The 18,776-nt window shown below is 43.5% G+C and overlaps 2 protein-coding genes and 1 non-coding gene across 4 annotated transcripts in view; all 3 read left to right on the top strand.

Annotated features, from left to right (window-relative positions):
* The first annotated feature begins 6,769 nt into the window (after positions 1–6,769).
* TRNAR-CCU (transfer RNA arginine (anticodon CCU)) lies at positions 6,770–6,842 on the top strand. The gene has a single exon. It is a non-coding gene; the product is annotated as a tRNA-Arg (tRNA).
* A 531-nt stretch (positions 6,843–7,373) lies between these two features.
* FMC1 (formation of mitochondrial complex V assembly factor 1) lies at positions 7,374–10,865 on the top strand. Its single transcript, XM_077781017.1, has 2 exons — positions 7,374–7,577; positions 10,575–10,865. Exons 1-2 carry the CDS (start codon positions 7,440–7,442, stop codon positions 10,776–10,778), a joined length of 342 nt encoding a protein of 113 aa, XP_077637143.1. The 5' UTR covers positions 7,374–7,439; the 3' UTR covers positions 10,779–10,865.
* A 7,621-nt stretch (positions 10,866–18,486) lies between these two features.
* Positions 18,487–18,776, top strand: part of LUC7L2 (LUC7 like 2, pre-mRNA splicing factor) — a 56,305-nt gene continuing 56,015 nt past the window's right edge. For both annotated transcript variants that reach the window (XM_077781014.1, XM_077781013.1), the window contains exon 1: positions 18,487–18,564. In XM_077781014.1, the coding sequence (XP_077637140.1) occupies positions 18,504–18,564 (61 nt within the window). In that variant the 5' untranslated portion in view covers positions 18,487–18,503. The remainder of the gene's footprint in view (positions 18,565–18,776) is intronic.

Here is an 18,776-nt window from a genome sequence, read left to right as displayed (position 1 = left end):
AGGAAAGGCGACAGGTGAGAAATCCCCAATGATGGACAGAGAGACTTTGAGAACCTGTGAGGAAGCGCCTGTGAGAAAAGCAGCCCTGGCTTCTGCTACTCCCAGAGGATGCCGGTGCCAGCTTACAACTCGGCCACTCGTGTGACACCTTACCCCCCCTCCCCCCCGTGGCTGCACAAGAGCAGGCCCAGAACGGCCACGTGTGGGAAGAGGTCCTGTGTGAGAAAGCAAAATGATGCTGACGGCGACCCCCATGCTCCCTCAGATTTCTGGGCCGGGGAAGGGGAGACGTTTTAAAATTAACTGACATTTGAAATTTTGATCGATCACTGGATGAGACTTGTCGATAGCCAGAACAAGACACGATTTCTGAAATGATGACGATGACAACTCTCCAGCCTGTTTGTTTCTTTACAGAGCCTGGAAAAGCTCTCCATTTCATCCAGGCCCACGGAAGACCCAACCACGGCCGCAGGTTTGGCGGGGCACTCGTGAGAAAATAACGTTCTTTCTGTTGATACTTTACACGTCTAGCTTGTTCTGCGAACAGGTTGCGTTTGAAGAGGTGAAGGGCCCGTCAGGGGGATGCAGAGGTTGGGCCGGGTCCGCCAGCCCTCGCGGCTCATCTTCCAGCCTTTGGCAGCCTCCCCTGACAACGAGGAGGAGTCGTATTGGGTGAAGTTTGGGCTTTTCATGTTTTACAGACTGGATTTTTTTTTTTTTAAACCAAAGAAAAATGGCCAATTGTCCTGTTATCTCTTGGAAGAGCTGTGTGAACCGCCCACGATCTCAGGCTGGAAAAGGAAGAATTCAGCCAGGAGGTCCACAAGCTGCGGTGGGGAGAGGAATACATCACGGCTCTCTATGCATCTACGAGTCGGCTCGCTTGTTAACTACATTTACTTCTGAGTATTATAACGTGCTGAGCTTATATGCTGCAGGATGTCACCAGTTGGGTTAATTTCATTAAAAGTAATACCTTTAATGGGGGCGCCTGGGTGGCTTAGTCGGTTAAGCGTCCGACTTTCGCTTAGGTCGTGATCTCGTGGTTCGTGGGTTCGAGCCCCGCGTCGGGCTCTGTGCTGACTGCCAGCTCGGAGCCCGGAGCCTGTTTCAGTCTGTGACTCCCTCTCTCTCTGACCCTCCCCTGCTCACGCTGTCTCTCTCTCCTAGAAATAAATAAAAATATTTAAAAAAAAAAAGGAATGCCTTTAAATAGAAGAAACTATTATGTAACGCAGAGCCATGAAAATCCCGTTAAGCCACAGAGACTGATAAGTGAGTCTCTTGCTGGAGAGTATTTACCAGTCGTCAAACTTAAAAACTAATTGCTATGTTTCTTTTTACAAAAGTGTTTCGCAAGTGCTCTCCTCCTTTTCTGTGACAGCGGGCGGTCTGCAGCCTGCTTTTGGACAGCCAGCATTCATTCCCATATCCCCCTGTGTTACGCTTTCCGTGTTACAGGGACTGGAATTTCGGGAATGACATCTCTCAAACTCCTTTGCCTTCAAGGTTCTGGATGTCAGTTCTTTCTGCCAGAGTATTCATGTGAGATTACGGTAGGCGGGAGGAAAAAGTGGTGTTATTTTTTTCTCGGGCAGCACCAAGCAAAATGGGTAGATCCCAGGAGACTGGAAGCTCTGCCCCAGCCTGTAGGTGATCCATCAGCCGCCATCTCTCAGTATTTAGCTCTGATTAGCAAGGGGGGCGCCCTGCACTCTTCTGACCTGGGTGAGGGCAGCGACCTCCCTAGTAACTGCTTAGAGCTGCTGAACGTTAGTGGCAACTTCCCCTAAACTCCGGCAGTGCTAACAGTGCCGCAAGCCTCTCCATGCCCTGCACGCCGTTCCTGTTTGCTCGAACAGCCTGCAGTGGGTTCTGTCTTGCTGACTGACCCTTGATGGTCACAGCGCCTACCGAGCTGATATTGTGAAAGAAACGAACATGCTTGATGGGTCTCTTTGAGTTAAAAGTAAGTTTTTAAAGCGATAAATGAGGCCCTAACTGCCTCTTTAAAAGAAATTCATGCTACGAGGAGAGAAATTTGAAAGTCGATTTTTAGAAATATTTATCACTATGTGATTCTGTTGCCCCAAATAATGTGTTAAACCAACATTTTCAAAATATTGAAACGTAGTGAATTACATTGTTTTCAATAAAATAAACAATAATCTTTCTTTACTGAGAGAAATTAGGACTTTTTTTACTGCTAATAAAAATATTTTCCAAATGTTGCATATTTCATTTTTAAAAGCATCCTTTTAATTCTATTTTGTGCATAGTTTTAATGTATGTACTACATCCATTCAGTAGTGCATGTATATAGTTTAAAAGTAAATACAAATACTTATGGCGGAGGGCACAAGATTTTTACCACTATGGATACACAATCAGAAAAGTTTAGAGGGGTGCCTGGCTGGCTCAGTCAGTAGAGTATGCGACTCTTGATCTCACAGTTGTGAGTTCAAGCCCCGTGTTGGGTATAGAGTTTACTTACTTACATGAATGAATGAATGAATGAATGAAGGTACCCTCATTAAAAAATTAGGAATCACTTCTTTGGACACACATTAAAGTATCACAGCTGATGGAAGCCAGTGCCTACACAGAGTATATTCTCTCGGATATACCCTCGTTCTTTAGTCCTGGCTCTTTCCCACCAAAAATTTCCCCACATTCCCATGTGACCGGCTGGCTTGGCTACCCAGCTATAGTTGCAAACTTAACACTGAACCCTCTGGGTCTGTTCCCACAGTTTCACTGGGAACAGAAAATGTCCCAGAATTCCTTTTTTTTTCCTTCACAGAGCTTGAAGGACCAGAACTGATACCCTCACAATGATTGAGGAATAGAGGTTGGGTCTCTACTTAAAAATATGGGCACTAGGGTGGCTGGGTGGCCGACTCTTGAGTTCACCTCAGGTCTCCATCTCATGGTCATGAGTTCAAGCCCCATGTTGGGGCCCTACTTTAAAAAAAGTATGGGCACTGTCCCACCCCAACACATGCGCGCACACACAAGCTGAAGTTGCTTATACCACCTGTGTTTCTGCTCTAATGACACCAAGTTACTAAAAACATCCCTGAACACATTATAAGGCAGCAGGTTCCAATCCCCTGCCCCCAGCTTTACTCTTCTCCATAGCACTCATCACCATTTGATAAATTTTGATTTATCAAAATTTGATTATTTATTTGATTATTGTCTGTCTTCCCCTTTCTAGAATGGTAACTTCATGAATATCGAAGTTTTACCGACTCTGCTTGCTTTTGTTTCCTTATCTATAGGAGTGCCTGACTCATGGCAGATGCTCAATAAAAATTTAATGAATGATAAAATATTTGCCTTCCCAGCCAACCTTGACCAAAACATGGGGACATGACCCAGGCCATGCTAATTAGAAGTACTCACCCCAGAATGGGACTCTTAGGAAGACAGTTAATCCATTCTGGCATAAGTAAGAGCAGAGAAACCAGCCCAAACCAGTGTCCTGGAGCAGCAGCTTCGGTGCTGATGCCCAGTCCCTGTCCCCTGTCATTTTGTCTGCATTGTGAAGCTGTAGCAATTGTGGCTGGTGGTGTTTTCACTGGAAGCAGCCCTGGGGCAGGACACTGGGTGAGGTTTCTGAGCCTGGTCTCTGGCCTTACCGGGAAATTCTGAAAATTACCCAGCATCTTTTTAATAAAAATCCTTTTTTTGCTATAACTTTAAAAATTTAATATGCTTTGGGGTTAGATGGCCTGGAGCCAAATATCAATTTTCCGCAGACCAGTTCATAATGTTGACTAACCCACGAAGCTACTCTGAGATTGTTCCCACATTTGTAAGTGGGTAAAATCAGGGTACTAACTCATAGGATTGTGGCGAAGGTCAAATGGGTTGTTGCCTGTGAATTTTCCCGGGACACAGTTCACACACTTGCAACCCTAGGCTACATAAGGCCAACAGAAGTGTTCTGTTTGATACATTATTGTTTTTTTAGCTTGATTGCTAACATTGAAAAGGCAGGGCACTTCATAAAAATGCTGGATTTACAACTATTGAAAAATCAAAAACCCTGGCAACACAGGGACCATGTGCCTACTTGGCACCAATGAGACTGAGCTGCAAGTGTCCAGCTCCTTTGCAGGAAGTACGAGCCCACCTGGCCTTACTTATTCTTGCATTACCTGCCTGGTCTCTGCTGTAGGGTTTCAAGTTTGTAGCCCTGAAACTAGGAATAGAAAGATTTTCTAAAGCTGCAAAACTGGGAAATTGGACTAAATTGTCTCTACAAACTTTTTCAGACTGATGTGGTGTTTTGTTGCTGCGTGGAAATTTCAAAACTTGGAATCATTCCCAAACAACACCCCTCTTATCATCTTTAATGATTCTTTGGGTTAACAGGGTGTAGCAGGGCAATTCCCGGCTCCAGCTGACAATGGCAGAAGTTGTGGACATCTGGACATCGAAGACGGCTGATTCACATGGTTGGCAACTGATGCTGTCAGAGGAGAGCCCACCTGGGACTATCCCAGTACTCCTCCCTGTGTCTTGGGGTTTTCATAGCACAGTAGCTGGATAAGAAAGAAGCAGGAAGTGAAAGTTGCTGGTCTTAAGACCTGGTGTTCTATAGAAGCTCCAGAATGTCACTTCTGCTACATTCTATTGGTCAAAACTAGTCGCAAAGACCACTCTGATTCAAGAGAGGGAAGGGACAGGAAAGAAGCTTCACCTCTTGCAAGGCGTAAGGAGCAACAGACGTATAGAAAGAGAAGACTGCTGGAGGGCCATCTTTGGAGATTAATGGCTACATATACATAACATTTCATGATTGTTTACCCCTTCCTAGTGTAAGAATGGCCTAGAGCAGAAGAGTCTCTTGGCCCTTCAGTAGAAAGATATTCACAATTACTTACTGCCCTGGACCACAACATATCAAGTTTTTGAAGACCTACTTCCAATAAATTCTCCCAGTTCCTCAGAGCTGGCTTAAATTTGCTACATCTTAGAAGGCTGGTTAAACAAATTATATTGTGAAATAAAAATTCAGCCCCATAAATTTGAAAAGATCTAATCAACTTAAGAATCAGGCAGCAACCCATCTAGCAACTATAGAGGAGCTCCAAAGGGCTATTGGAAAGGAAAGGTTTTTAAAGGTAGAGAGTTGAAAAAAGGAAATTATTAGCTAAGAATCCATTGTTTTAGGCAAGGTCACCTTCCTAAGGGGAAAGGATGGGATCTCTCAGTAAATGCCCTGGTGCTGACCAGGAAATTTCCGCATTGACTGGTTATAGATTCCACTTTGGGGGCTTATTACTGTAGTCAGGTTAGGTGTTAACTCTTGGTTTACTGACTTGGGCTCTTAACCTAAGTGACACCATTTTCGGCCTGTGGTTTTTCTCTTTAACAATATTATGAGAAGAACTGATAGGATTCTCCCCAACTCCTCCTGCAGATGCGCCTTTTAAAATCAGATACTTGTGAATTATAGGTTGATAAACATTTTATGAATGCCACACGGAGAAATTAATTCACTCATATGAAGTCATTCTAGTATGGTTTCCTCTAATGTCGATTCTGGAAGTGTCAGGATTCCAGCCAGAGTATGAACCCTTAACTTAAAATGGGCCACAGATACAGCTGATGGGCCCTAACAGGGACCCAGGAGGAGGGACCTATTAAGAGTGGCCAAGTAGGAGTCTGTGCAGTTGCATCCTGTTTCATGTGGAAGATAATGGAAGAGAGACACAGGTAATCTTCATGTAAAAGGAAAGATTAATGTCATCTAGAGAATCGAGAGGAGTGCAGAGGTGAAATAAATCGTTTTAGCTTTACCATACTGACCACAAAGGCCTAACGCAGTGTCTGACCTAGACTTCTCAAGGAAACTGGAAGCCCAAAACTTAAATAAGAATATTAATACAAATGGCCAAACTTCAGGCAGAGGAAATAACACAAGGGGAGGAGAGGAAGAAGAGAGAAGTAGAGATACCTGGTGCGAAAAAAAGTGGGAGGAAACAAGTAGTGAGAGATGACGGTTACGATACATGCAAGTATCCGGGGCGATGGGGAGCCACTGCGAGATTTTAAACGAGGAATTAAGATCGCTGATAACTCAAGACACATTAAGTTATACAATTAGGAACAGAACCAGAAAAATAACTATTATTTCTAATTAACTAATTCCTAACGAATTAAATAATAAATTCCCGCTGTCCTCCGTTTCACTCTGACTTGGCAATACAGGCGGCAAGGTACACGTTCGCAACTCGCCAATGGCTCTGCCGGAAATGGCCTCACCCCTACAACCGGAAACAGAAAGTGACCGCTGCGGACGCCACCTAACGGCGTGTTGGAGCCAAGCTAAGTCCGGAAAGCCGCAACACCGGAAGGGGCCGGCTGTTTCCGGTAAAAATCCTACACAGCAGAAGCTCAGAGGGCGAGTCTCCGAGATTCGGCCAATGTGCCCAGCGCGCTCGGCTCCACGACATCGCATGCTCACTTTTGCGCAGGCGCGGGGTTACCAGGCAGGCAAACGCGTACGCAAAACCGTGCGCGCGCCCGTCCTCCGTCCGGCGCATCGGTGCTGTTTCGAGGGTAAAGCCTTTGGAGCTGGAACGCGAACGCTTGTCCTCTGAACTACAATTCCCAGCATGCCTCACCCCTCACAGTGGTATTGGGTGTGGTTTCTCAGGATAGGTTAAAAGGAGACCTAAGTGACGATGACGTACCAAAGAGGAAAAAAAAAAAAAATTGAATACGTTGCTGGAGCGCTTCGCTCGCAGAAGCCCCAGTGGCCTAATGGATAAGGCATTGGCCTCCTAAGCCAGGGATTGTGGGTTCGAGTCCCATCTGGGGTGATGAGCTTTTTACCTTGATAAAAGACTTTTGCCATTCTTAAAGAACTTTACCGAAATATGCGAACTTAATTTTACCTTTTAAAAATGCGAAGTAAATGTGTCGTTTCCCTAGGTGATGGGCTACTGTTTGCGAGAATAAGCATATTCTGTTTCCTTCTTCTGAGCTGCCACAGTGCCGTGGGATTTCTAGGAACTCCGTGCTCTCGATATCTTTCGTGTTCTATTTCAAATCAACACCTATTCCTACCAGGCCCACTTATTCTCGGGACTCCGCGGTCAGTTAATGACGTCTTAAATGACGCAGTCACCAAAGACCCTCCGTTCCCCTCGCCTGGCCCTTTCTCAGTGTTACTTAAGGACCTGGCGAGGCAGTTACACTCGGCTTTCGTTTACTTCTCTCTTAACTCCTTAAGCCGCCGCTCGGCGTTTGATTAGTAAAGCTGTGCGGAGAAGGGAAGTGAGACACTCCACTACTCGGTAATTGAAGGGGGGATCCGGCACTGTGGGTCGGGCCGTACCACTAAGCAGCTGGGCGGGTGGGGAGCGAGTTGGAGGGGCGTAGGGCGCCGTTGGGCACCGCGCTCCGAGGACGGGAAGATGGCGGCCTTGGGGTCGCCGGTGCGCACTTTACGAGGCCTTTTACGGGAGTTGCGCTACATGAACGCGGCCACTGGCCGACCCTATCGTGACACCGCGGCCTATCGGTACCTCGTGAAGGCTTTCCGTGCGCATCGGGTACGGCAGCCCGTGTCCGGGTGCTCCGGCGCCCGTTCCCCCGGGGAGGAAGGAGGAAGAGGGTAGGGCCTGGCTGCGGGTAGGGAGCGTCGTCCCAGCGCCTGCATTTCTGAAACCAACCCTCCCAGCCCGCCGTGGTTCTGGCCAGGCAAACACAGGCCCTGGACCTTAGGCTATGGCCTACGCCCGGGGACTAGCCAAGGACCGGGGATTTCATTGGCTGGCCTTTCGCAGGTGCGGGGGACAGTCAAGAGAGTGAAGTGGAGGAGATGGGGGGCGGGGCGGGGGCAGGAGGAGAAGAAATGCAGTTGATGGGGCGTGGAGGGTCACTAGCTGCAGCATCTATCAGTCACTCTTCCTCATCCTTCCCATGGTAGTTATTCTGAAAACCTGGTTTTGAGGCAGAAAAGAACTGTAATAAGATGAGGAATATTAAGAACTTGGTAGGAACTGTGTTTCACTTATGTTGTATTTCATACCCCATTTAACGGACATGTGCCGCTGATCTAGAAATCTGTAATGAGGTTGTGCTATCACATTAACGTGATTATCTGACCAGATATATTTTTTCCTTCTATAGCAGATAAATATGAACACATGGGAAGCTTTCCTTGGGAAATTCCTTCGTGAAATCCACACTTCATATTCCTCTTAGGCAAGAGCGGGTGGAAGAGGTTTTATTTTTCAAATGGGGCAACTACACCCAACGTGGGGCTAAAATTCAGAAACTTATTTTTTAAATATTTATTTATTTTTGAGAGAGAGAGAGACAGCATGAATCAGGTAGGGCAGAGAGAGAGACGCACAGAATCCAAAGCAGGATCCAGGCTCCGAGCTGTCAGCACAGAGCCTGACACGGGGCTCGAAACCATGAACCGAGAGATCATTACCTGAGCTGAGTCGGGCACTTAACCGACTAAGCCACCCAGGTGCCTCTAATTCAAAAGCTTTTTAAAGGCCACGGTGTTCGGGACTTCAAGGAACTTGGCTAAAATGAATGAGATGCACATGGGTCCTGGAAGTTTACAGTCCAACCAAGGAGCCCTACAACAAAGCACTTAGAATAAGTGCTAAGAGCCTAAACAACGAGAGGTCCTTGTATGAAGAAGGATTTCTGGAGGAAACTAAGCAGGGACCTGAAGTGTAAGAGTTTGCAAGCAAATGGGGGTTGGGGAAGATGAGGTCCAGGTAAAGAAGCTGTACAACTGGAAGCCCAGAGGTGAGAACAGACATTTGAAACTGGTTAAAGATTAGGGGGTGGAAGGTGAAGTGGGAGATGTGGTAGGCAGGAACTTAAGCTTCCTTGTAAATATAATGGAAGGTCATTCTAAGATTTTAAGATGACATGATTATGGGTGCACCTTATGGGGGCATTATTGCCCTTAAGAGAGGCTCTCAAGTTTCGTGGAAGTTCATACTACAAGTTCCAGAAATACAGCGAGGATATGGAGAATGCGTTGTTTCCTGCTGGTTCAGAGCTAACTCAATAACCATCTATGCTCATTTTCTCCATCCTTCCCCTAAACGGAAGAGGTTCAGTTAGGGAGGAACCTCTGCTTTCTCCTTGGAGAAAATAACCCATTTTTTTTTTGTTGTTTTTGATCTCTTGTGATTCATATACTGTTTATATATTGCTGACCCTTCTCCCCTGACTTATGATTCAGGCTTAGCTGAATCATGGCCTACACTAACAGAATTTGTTTCAAATCTTATCAATTTTGGGGTTTATAATAGAAATGGATGTTACTTGTTTTTAATGCTTCTCGTTGGTGTTGGTCGCTCACAAGTTTTTACTTATAAAAAGTTAATTGGGGCACTTGGGTGGCTCAGTCGGTTGAGTCTGACTTCGGCTCAGGTTGTGATCTTGCGGTTCGTGGGTTTGAGCCCTGCATCAAACTCTGTGCTGACAGCTCAGAACCCGGAGCCTGCTTTGGATTCTGTGCCTTCGTCTCTCTCTGCCCTTCCTCAGCTTGCAGTCTCTCTCTCTCAAAAAAAAAAAAAAATGTTAATTGATTAAAGCAGAGGAGTTCCTTTTTTGAGTGTCATTTTCACATATGTGATCTGCAGCTCTTTTTTTGTATGTGTGGTGTGCAGATCTTAAACCACGCTTTCTGGTTTTCAGATCCCACCTCTACATATTCAAGTAAAAAAAGGTCAAAGGGGTTTACATAGGCAGTGGTGCACAGAAGTTAATCTGCATTTAGACAAACAAAGGGCTCCTTAAGTGTTTTAAGCTATGTATACATCTCAGTCTCACCTATTCTCCCAAGTTCAGAACCCAAAGCTAGTCAAATAAAGGACAGTGTGCTAAATCTGGAAATTGGTTGTGATGAAGAAAAAACAAGGTTTGCAATTACTGGGGACTTGTGAATGGATATCGCTTCTAGCTATTTACAGTCATCAGAATATGGATTTTTCAGATGGATAAGTAAATTTTAAGTAATATTCTATGAATATATGGATATTAACTTTATATATAAAGCCTTCATTTTGTTACTGTTGAGGACAAAGCTATTATTTTTCCAGACAATATGGTTTTACTTTTCATTGAAATGACAGATCTACGACATTAACCAAAGTCAGAAATATAAAAATTAGACTCTCATTTGTTTGAAGGGGAGAAAGTTCTATACACCTTAGGCGACATTAATTATTATAGTTTCCCACCTCTGCCAGTAACCAACTACTGAGCCTCTCTGGGCTTTAGTTTCCTCATTTGTAAAACAAGGGAGTTGAAATGACTCTTTCTGTATTAAAATGTAAGGACATTCAATGAAGCTCCTCAGTGAAACTCCTTGTAAAATTCCTCTTCAATTAATTAGAGGTCAGCTTTCCTAAGCCACAATTAGAGTGTCTCTACATATATAATTAGTATACACATATACATGTTTTTATTCCCTCTGTGCAATTTACTTCCATGCTAGAGAATGCTTCTTGAATCTCTCTGGCTCTGTAGCTGGGCTGTTAATAAAGTATGTGACCTTGCTACTTCTCCAGGTTACCAGTGAGAAGTTGTGCAGAGCCCAACATGAACTTCATTTCCAAGCTGCCACCTACCTCTGCCTCTTACGCAGCATTCGAGAACACGTGACCCTTCACCAGGAATTTCATGGCAAGGGTGAGCGCTCCGTGGAGGAGTCTGCTGGCTTGGTGGGTCTCAAGTTGCCTCAGCAGCCTGGAGGGAAGGGCTGGGAGCCATGAGAATGGAGATTCCTTGGAAGCTGCCTTCAGACAAGAATTTAATCATTTCTATCTGTATATTTATCATTAAATTTTTTTGTAAGTTTAGGGTTTTGCTATGTAATTTTGTCAGCTGAGTGTTTCTTAGGTTTTATCCTTACTCAGTGAATTTACTGAACTTCTCACATTAGGCTGATTGATGCTCTTCATTGACTTTTAAGCTTTATTATTTTTATTTTAAAAGTGTACAAACATTGTTTTAAGTAATTCAAATGGTATAGAATATAAAATAAAGCTTTCTTTTCTTTTCCCTTGCCCCTCCCCTTTCCCATCCGTGTTACCAGGGGAGAACTTTTTCTAACAGTTTGGTGTGTATCTTTCCAGCTATTGGAAAGCATATATATCCTTATAGAAGCATACTATTTCTCTCTCTCTCTCTCTCACACACACACACACACACACACACACACACACACACTTTAGTACAACACACACAGATATGATGTGTTTAAATTCCTGACAGGAAACAGATGGTATACTCAAATAGGGTTGCTGAGGAGAGCTAATGAAGGGATATATAAAGATGTGATGTTTCTAGAGGCTAGCAATAGTTGGGAGCTATTACCTCCATAGGCTGAGTTGACATTTAGGTATAGGAACATGACCACCACTCAACCGCAGGCTGTAGGGAGGAAGTCCAGGGACAGGGACATGGAATGAGCATAGTGACTTCTTCTGCCTTTTGTCAAATTGTTGTTCCTCTTGAATTCTCTATCAGGGTGAAGGGCTCTACCATGCACTTGGCTGACCCAAGTAAAACACTTTAGCTTCATTTTGTATTCCTGACTCTTCTTAGTCTCCATGTCTAGTCAATCAGCAATTTCTGCTTCTGCAGTGGCTCTAACATCCCTCCCTCCTCCCTGTCTCTTCATTGCCTCTCTTCTCATTGAGGCACTAACAGACTTTTGCCTGAACTACTAAACTAGTCTCCTAAATGTTCTTTTTTCCTTCTAACATTCTCATATACAAATTACTCTTTCGGTGAACCACTAGTGGTTCTTCATCTGTGACCACTTTGTGGCCCCTAGGTCAGTTTCTTGTAGGCACGTCTTACAGCTTCTTCCCTGCACTGCAAGCTCCTGAAGAGTAAGGACCAGGCCGCATTCATCTTTGTAGTCTCCAAGGCACCATCCATGGTGACTTACACGTAGCATTATTCCACATTTTGAACACATAGCTAAGTTAGCACTACTTGCTAGGAGTACAATCGGAACAGAACTGGTCATAAAGCACTCCACACACCATTTCTTCTAAGAGACCAACATGGAAACAATTGTATTAAGAGATCAAACAAGCATTTATTCACTTAATGGATCAACAAACTAGAAACATTTAACATAGTTCGTTTCCTGTTTTATTTCATGGGCATAAGTATATTATTAGTTTAATGTTTATTTTTGAGAAAGTAGGAGTGGGTGAGGGGCAGTGAGAGAGAGATAGGAAGGGAGAGAATCTGCAGCAGGCTCCATGCTGTCAGCTCAAAGTCTGATGTGGGGTTGAAATCACAAACCACAAGATTTGGACTCTCAACCTACGGACTCACCCAGGCGTTTCAGGCAGGAGTATATTATCTGAAGCTGTCTTACTTTGATAAAATAAAGAAGGCAAAAGGATTAGGGTATGTTAAGTTTTTATTTCTTTTGTTGTTACAATATTGCACATACAATAAAATTTGAGGCAGAATTGCCTAACCAGGGTAAAGTATTTATTATGGGTTTGAAGTGATAGAGACCTAGGTTTTAATCCACTTTCCTGATTCACCAGCTGTGTTATCTTGGGCAGATTAGTTGGCCTGAGCTTGTTCCCTCTTCTGTAAAATGGGAATGCCAACAAGGTGGTTGTAATAAATATAGAAAACACTTGCACAGTAAATAAGGAGTACTTGACAAAAAGGAAATCTATACTTTCATTCTTTTATCACGAACCCTTCTCTAAACCCTATTGCCACGTATCTTCTGGATTGTAGACAGGGTTTTTTTACTTTCAATAATTTGCTCAGGCCATTTCTTTTTTAAATAGATTAAGATTTTACTTTTAAGTAATCTCCATGCCCAACATGGGACTCAAACTCACAACCCCGAGATTAAGAGTTGCACGCTCTTCTGAATGAGCCAGCCTGGGGCCCCTGCTCAGGCCATTTCTATCCGTAAATATTCAAACCTGTGCTTCTTACTAATGGTCTTACCAGAAAGAATTAGTTGAACTCAGTTTTAGAAATAGAAGGAAATGATTTTGGAACACAAACTACTGAAGATAAACTTTCTGTCCTGAGAGTTCCGAGAACTGAGGTTTTTTACACTGTGTTAATTTGCTGCTCTAGTTTTTGATGTGCTACATGCTTTGTCCTGTTCCTTTACTTTGCTGTCTCTTACCTTTGCTCCTTTATTTTCAACTGCTTCCTCTCACTGCATTATAGTAGCATTTAAATATCCTCAAGGTTCTGCCATCTAAAAACAAATACTCAACCTCTTACACAAATGCCTTTTTAGTTACTACCTCTTCATTGAGAATATGAAATAAGCTGGAGCGCCTGGGTGGCTCAGTCGGTTAAGTGTCTGACTTCAGCTCAGGTCATGATCTCACAGTTTGTGACTTCGAGCTCCACGTTGGGCTCTGTGCTGACAGCTCAGAGCCTGGAGCCTGCTTCCCATTCTGTGTCTCCTCTCTCTGACTCTGCCCTGCTCCTGCTCTGTCTTTCAAAAATAAATAAACCTTAAAGAAAACTTAAAACATGAAACAGGCTGTATTGAGGTATGATTTACGCATAATAAATATATCCATTTTAAGTGTGCAGGCCAATGAATAACAAGTGAATACATCTGTATAACAGCAACCCTATGAAAACTAAACATTTCCGTCACCCTCAAAAGTTGCCCTCTGAAGTCAATCCAATTCCCCTTCCCCACACCTGGTTCCAGGCAACCACTGACCCCGCTTGCTGTGAGCATAAATTAGTTTGGCCTGCTCAGGAATTTAATCCAAGTGTGGTCATATAGTATGCACTCTTCTGAGTAGCATACTGATTTTGAGGTTAATCATGTTGTTGCGTGTGTCCATTTTCTGTATCTTTCACTGCCCAATTATCCTTAACCCATTATAGTCTGGTTTCTGCCCCTCCACTCTACCAGAACTGTCTTGCAAGGTTACAAATGACCTTCAGGTCACTAAACTCAGTGGGTCATTACTTATCTTGCTTGATCTCTAGGGAGCATATTTTTTAAGTAAACTTAGCTACCCTCAACACCGGTCTTGAACTCATGACCCTGAGATCAAGATTCCCTTGTTCTACTGACTGAGCCTGCCAGATGCCCTTCTAGGAAGCATCTGACACTACTGACCATTATTTTCTCATGGCTTTGATGACATCACATTCTTGTTTTCTTCTCTTGCTCTAGCCAATTTTCTTCGGTTTCCTCTTCTGCATATCCCTTATATACGCTGATGTTCCTCGGGTTCAGGTTGTTATCTCACACTTGATATAGTTTCCCTGGGTGAGGTCACCTCTTTTTCCCAGGCTTCAATTATCACCAACAGGCTAACTCCAGCCAAGCCCCTCTGTAAACCCCTATGTCCAACTGCTTCACAGACAACATGACTTAGATGATTCAAAGGCATCTCAAATCCAATGCATTCAAAATAGTACTTCATCATCTTCCCCTATAAATCTTTTCTCTGGTAATGAGACTTGTGCCAGTCACTCCAGCCAGAAAATGGGAGTCATTGTTGATTACTTCTGCTCCTTCATACCTTCAGTTAAATAATCACTGAATTAATTAGATTCTACCTCCTAAGACTCTCTTGAATCTCTCATACTCTAGTCCAGACTTCTTACTTACCTCTTGTATCTCTTCCCTGAACCACTTTTGTCCCTTGTAAATGTAGCCCAAAAAGACACGTATTTGGCTGCAGGGCATGTGCCAGTTTTGTAATAACTGCTTCAGTAACAAAACTGAGCTGCACTTTTGGGGGGGTTTGTAGGGTTAGGGATGCAAAAGGCAAAGTCTAGGGCCCATCAAGGTAGGCACTCTAAAAAGCCACACCCACTTCAATCTAGAACTCTGAAGTTCAGCCTCAAAGATGATCTGTAAGCAAAAAGTCCTTCCCAGGTTTTCAGCCCAGGTTTTTAGCCCAGATTTTTGTCATTTTGGTGGTCAAGAGGAATTGAGACCTTGAACCTATATTATGGTAGTCCTTGACTAGTAAGGACTTCAATGACCTATCAGAAAAATAAAAATCTTCTCTGGAGGAAGATATTATTAGATCTTACTTAGGCTTATACTATTCCCCTACATGTTTTTTCAAATACATGTTCAGCACATAAAGATAACCAGACACACAAGAAAACAAGACTCCATTAAGTGAAAAACTGCAGAAAAATAGACAACAGAAACAACACTACAAAAAAACTCAGATAATTAAATTTAGCAAACTCTGATTACAAAACAATGATGTTAACTAAGGTCAAAGAATAACCAGGCTTGGAAATTTTATCAGGGAACCAGAAACTAATTTAAAAAAATAAAAAAGGCACAGGCACAGAAGACTTGAAAAAGAACTCAATAAAAACTCTAGAATTGAAAAAATAATTCAATTCATGGATTTAGCAGCAGACTAGATACAGTTTAAAGGAGACTAGTGAACTATAAAATTTGTTAGAAAACAAAAGTACCGGAAAGGTAGAAAATGCAGAGAGTAAAGAGATCTAGATGATACAGTGAAACTTGTCAAATTGTCATTTATTTGGAGGTCTAGACGTTGATGAGTGAGAAACAGTATTTAAGAACAACTAAACATTTCTTGGAATTGATAAAAGACAAGTTCACAGGTTCTAAAAGCTCAATGAATCCTAAAAGAAAAAAACAAATCCACACCCAGATACATCATAGTAAAACTGCAGAAAACCAAAAGCTTAGTAAGAACAAAATTTTAAAGCAGCCAACTATCTGCAAAGGGCTAATGGACTGAAAACTGACCTCATAGGAGCAAAGATAAACAAGCAGAAAGATGGAGTGTATGTGCTGAAAGAAAGTAACTTCAAACCTAGAATTCTATACCCAATAAAAATACCTATCTAGAATGAAGAAAAGCAAAAGAGCGAGCTTTTAAGATCAACAAAAGTGGGACAGTTCCCCATGAGCAGACCAACAAAAGCAAACTCTGAGGCAGGTTAGGCAAACTTCGGTTTTAAGCTAGATAGTAAACATTTCAGTCTTGCTGGCCATACAGTATGTTATCTTTCACAACTACTCAACAATGCTGTCGTAGTGCAAAAGCAACCATAGACAATAGGAAATGAATGAGCCTGGCGGTATTCCAATGAAACTATTCAGAAAAATGGGCAGTGGGCCGGATTTAGCCTGTGGGCCAAACTGCTGACTCCTGTCCTAAAGTTTAGACTTCAGACAAAAGGGAAATGATTCCAGATGGAAAGGCAGCGATTCCAGAAGGAATGAAGAGAAAAGAAAGTGGTAATGAACATCACATGAAGTGAAAAGAAAAGTGGTAAATTACGTGAAGTTTAGCTTCAAAAAACACAGAACTAAAACACATGATAACAGGCATAAAACTTCAGAAGAGGTTAAAATGAGTTCGTCTTCTTTGTGTTATCTGGACAAAGTGAAAAGGTATTAAGAATGACCATTTTAACTTTTCGGGTAACTGTTAAAAGAATAAAAATAAAATGAAACTTCCAAATTACCAGAAGGGGAAAAAATGGAATGATTAGAAAGAAAGCAGGGAAGGAGAAAATTAAATAGATGAGACAGATAGGCAAAATAGAAGAGCTTTAACACCAAACATATGAGTAATTACACAAATACAAATGAATAGGATTATTAAATTTTAAAAAGCCAATTATATGCTGTTTATGAGACATATTTAAAATGTGAGCAACCACTGGATGCTGGGACACTGGATAGTTCCTCCAGCTGTCTCAGTTCCTCAATGAGTAACATAAAGAAGTTGAACTGTAAAAAAATAAATAAAACGTAAGCAACCAGAAAAGTAGAAGGTAAAGGATAAAAACTAAATTCTCATTAACACATAAATTATTCAACATGTTACTATACTTGCCTTCCAAGTTTTTCAAAAGATCATGCTGTATATAGAATATGCCTCCCACTAGGACATAATAATTTGTACACTCTTAATTGCAAATTGTTTTCAATGATATTCTTAGTATTTGGAGTTGTTGGAATTTTGAATTCTTTGAATAATTGGAGGGAAACTATTTTGTCAGTTACAAAAGACAGCATAATTTAAAATTTTTTATTGGCCCAATATTCATTCAAAGGGATCTTGGGCCTGTGACTACTATTTTATGTTTTTTTTACTAATCTTTCTAATAAGTTCCAAGCTAATGCATATGCATTTTTAATGAAAAAATTTTACTGTTATCTCTCTTCCAAGTATCTAGGAAGTACCTATATCTCATTTTAAGGAATTAATATTTTACCAAAAAAAGTTTACAAAAAAATACCAGGCTAAGCATTTTCTGCTAGCTCATTTAACCCTCACAACAGTGCTCTATGTGTTTATATCCATAAACATGAGATTACGAAATAAACTGCTTAAGGTCCCAGTTAGCAATTAGTCGACTAAGATTTTGAATTCAAGGTGATGGCAAGCTTTGAAAGCACAGGCTTTCTTTCCCGTCGTCAATGCTGCCGATACACTGAAAAGGCCTAATTCTTCAAACTTACCTCTTAAACAGGAGAAAAAAATTCTCTAAAAGATCACCTCCTTTCCTTTCTAAAAATACTGCTTAACTTTTATAGTTCCAAATTTAAACTAACAGCTTCCTGTTATAAACAATGATAATCGATCAGAATGCGTTAGATCACCTGTTTCCTAGTATATTAAGTTCGTGTGTTATCAAGTTCAGGGGTGGGAGGTTAGCTTCCCTATGCATAGATGAAAGACTCAGACGTCAGTTCTCCACGGTTCCTTTTATAGAAGGTCAAGGCAGCAGCGGGGAAGAGGTTGAGTGTACAAATTCTGGGTGGGCCCCTGAAAGCGAGTATGCGTTAGAAATACGCCTGTATTAACTACTAAGTCTGCTAACCTCAGTAGAACCGATCCGCAAGGTCTCCACTTACTTTCGACTCGGGCTAACTCTCTGGCACAATTGCTAATTTGAGTCCGGTTCGCCAGCACAGCGTGCCTCACGGCCTTAGCCCACTTGGAGACCGGTGCCTGCAGTTTGGCGCCTCGGGCGGATCTAGCTCGAGGGTCGTTTGATAACTAGTCTCGCGAGATCTGAGGGGAAAGGGGCGGGAGAAGCTCGCGTGCACGCGCCCGAGAGCCGTTAGGGTGGAACCTCTCCCGGGCGGGGCGGGTGGAGCAAATGCAGTTGGACGCCAGTTGGTGGAGCCCCCGCGGGAAACAACTAAGCGCGAGGAGCGTGCGCGCTCACGTCCCGGCGACGGTGGCGGCGAGCGGCGTCAGAGCTTGAAGGGGGGGCTGACGGCTTCTGGCGGGTGGCGGTGTTGGAGGCAAGAGCTTGCTTAGCCCGTAACGCTTCTGTCCCAGGACCCGACGGAGAGTGAGGGAACGAGGGTTGCTTTCGGGGGCTGCTGCCTTCCACTTAACGCATCGTCGTGAGGACCGCAGCCCGGACTCTCCTACAAGCCCTCCAGCTCCCTTTCCACACGCCTCGAGGCGNCGTCCGTTCGCTACGCCGCCGCCATGTCGGCGCAGGCCCAGATGCGCGCGATGCTGGACCAGTTGATGGGCACCTCCCGGGACGGTAAGTGTCTGCCTGTGCCCTGGGGGTGGGGGAGGGGAAGGGGTTAGCGAGGGGAAGGGGCTCCGCGGGCGTACCTGGGCTTGCGTGTGTGGCTGAGTAAGGGGCTCCCAGATTGGTAACACGAGGTCCCGGCTCCCGTCCCATCCAATCAGGGCTGGGCAGGCGGGCCTGGGGGGCGGTGGCCGGCGGGGCTGGGGGGGGAGGGTGCCGAT

Source organism: Crocuta crocuta, unplaced genomic scaffold, assembly GCF_008692635.1.
Source record: "Crocuta crocuta isolate KB4526 unplaced genomic scaffold, BGI_CrCroc_1.0 scaffold228, whole genome shotgun sequence".
NCBI classification, from domain to species: Eukaryota; Metazoa; Chordata; class Mammalia; order Carnivora; family Hyaenidae; genus Crocuta; species Crocuta crocuta.
This window is presented reverse-complemented; position numbering and strand designations above follow the sequence as displayed.

Bases quoted from the DNA above. Each gene is read 5' to 3' on its own strand.
- FMC1 (XM_077781017.1), top strand. From the start codon at position 7,440: ATGGCGGCCTTGGGGTCGCCGGTGCGCACTTTACGAGGCCTTTTACGG. The intron at 7,578-10,574 runs GTACGGCAGCCC...CTACTTCTCCAG, and splicing joins AGGCTTTCCGTGCGCATCGG to GTTACCAGTGAGAAGTTGTG.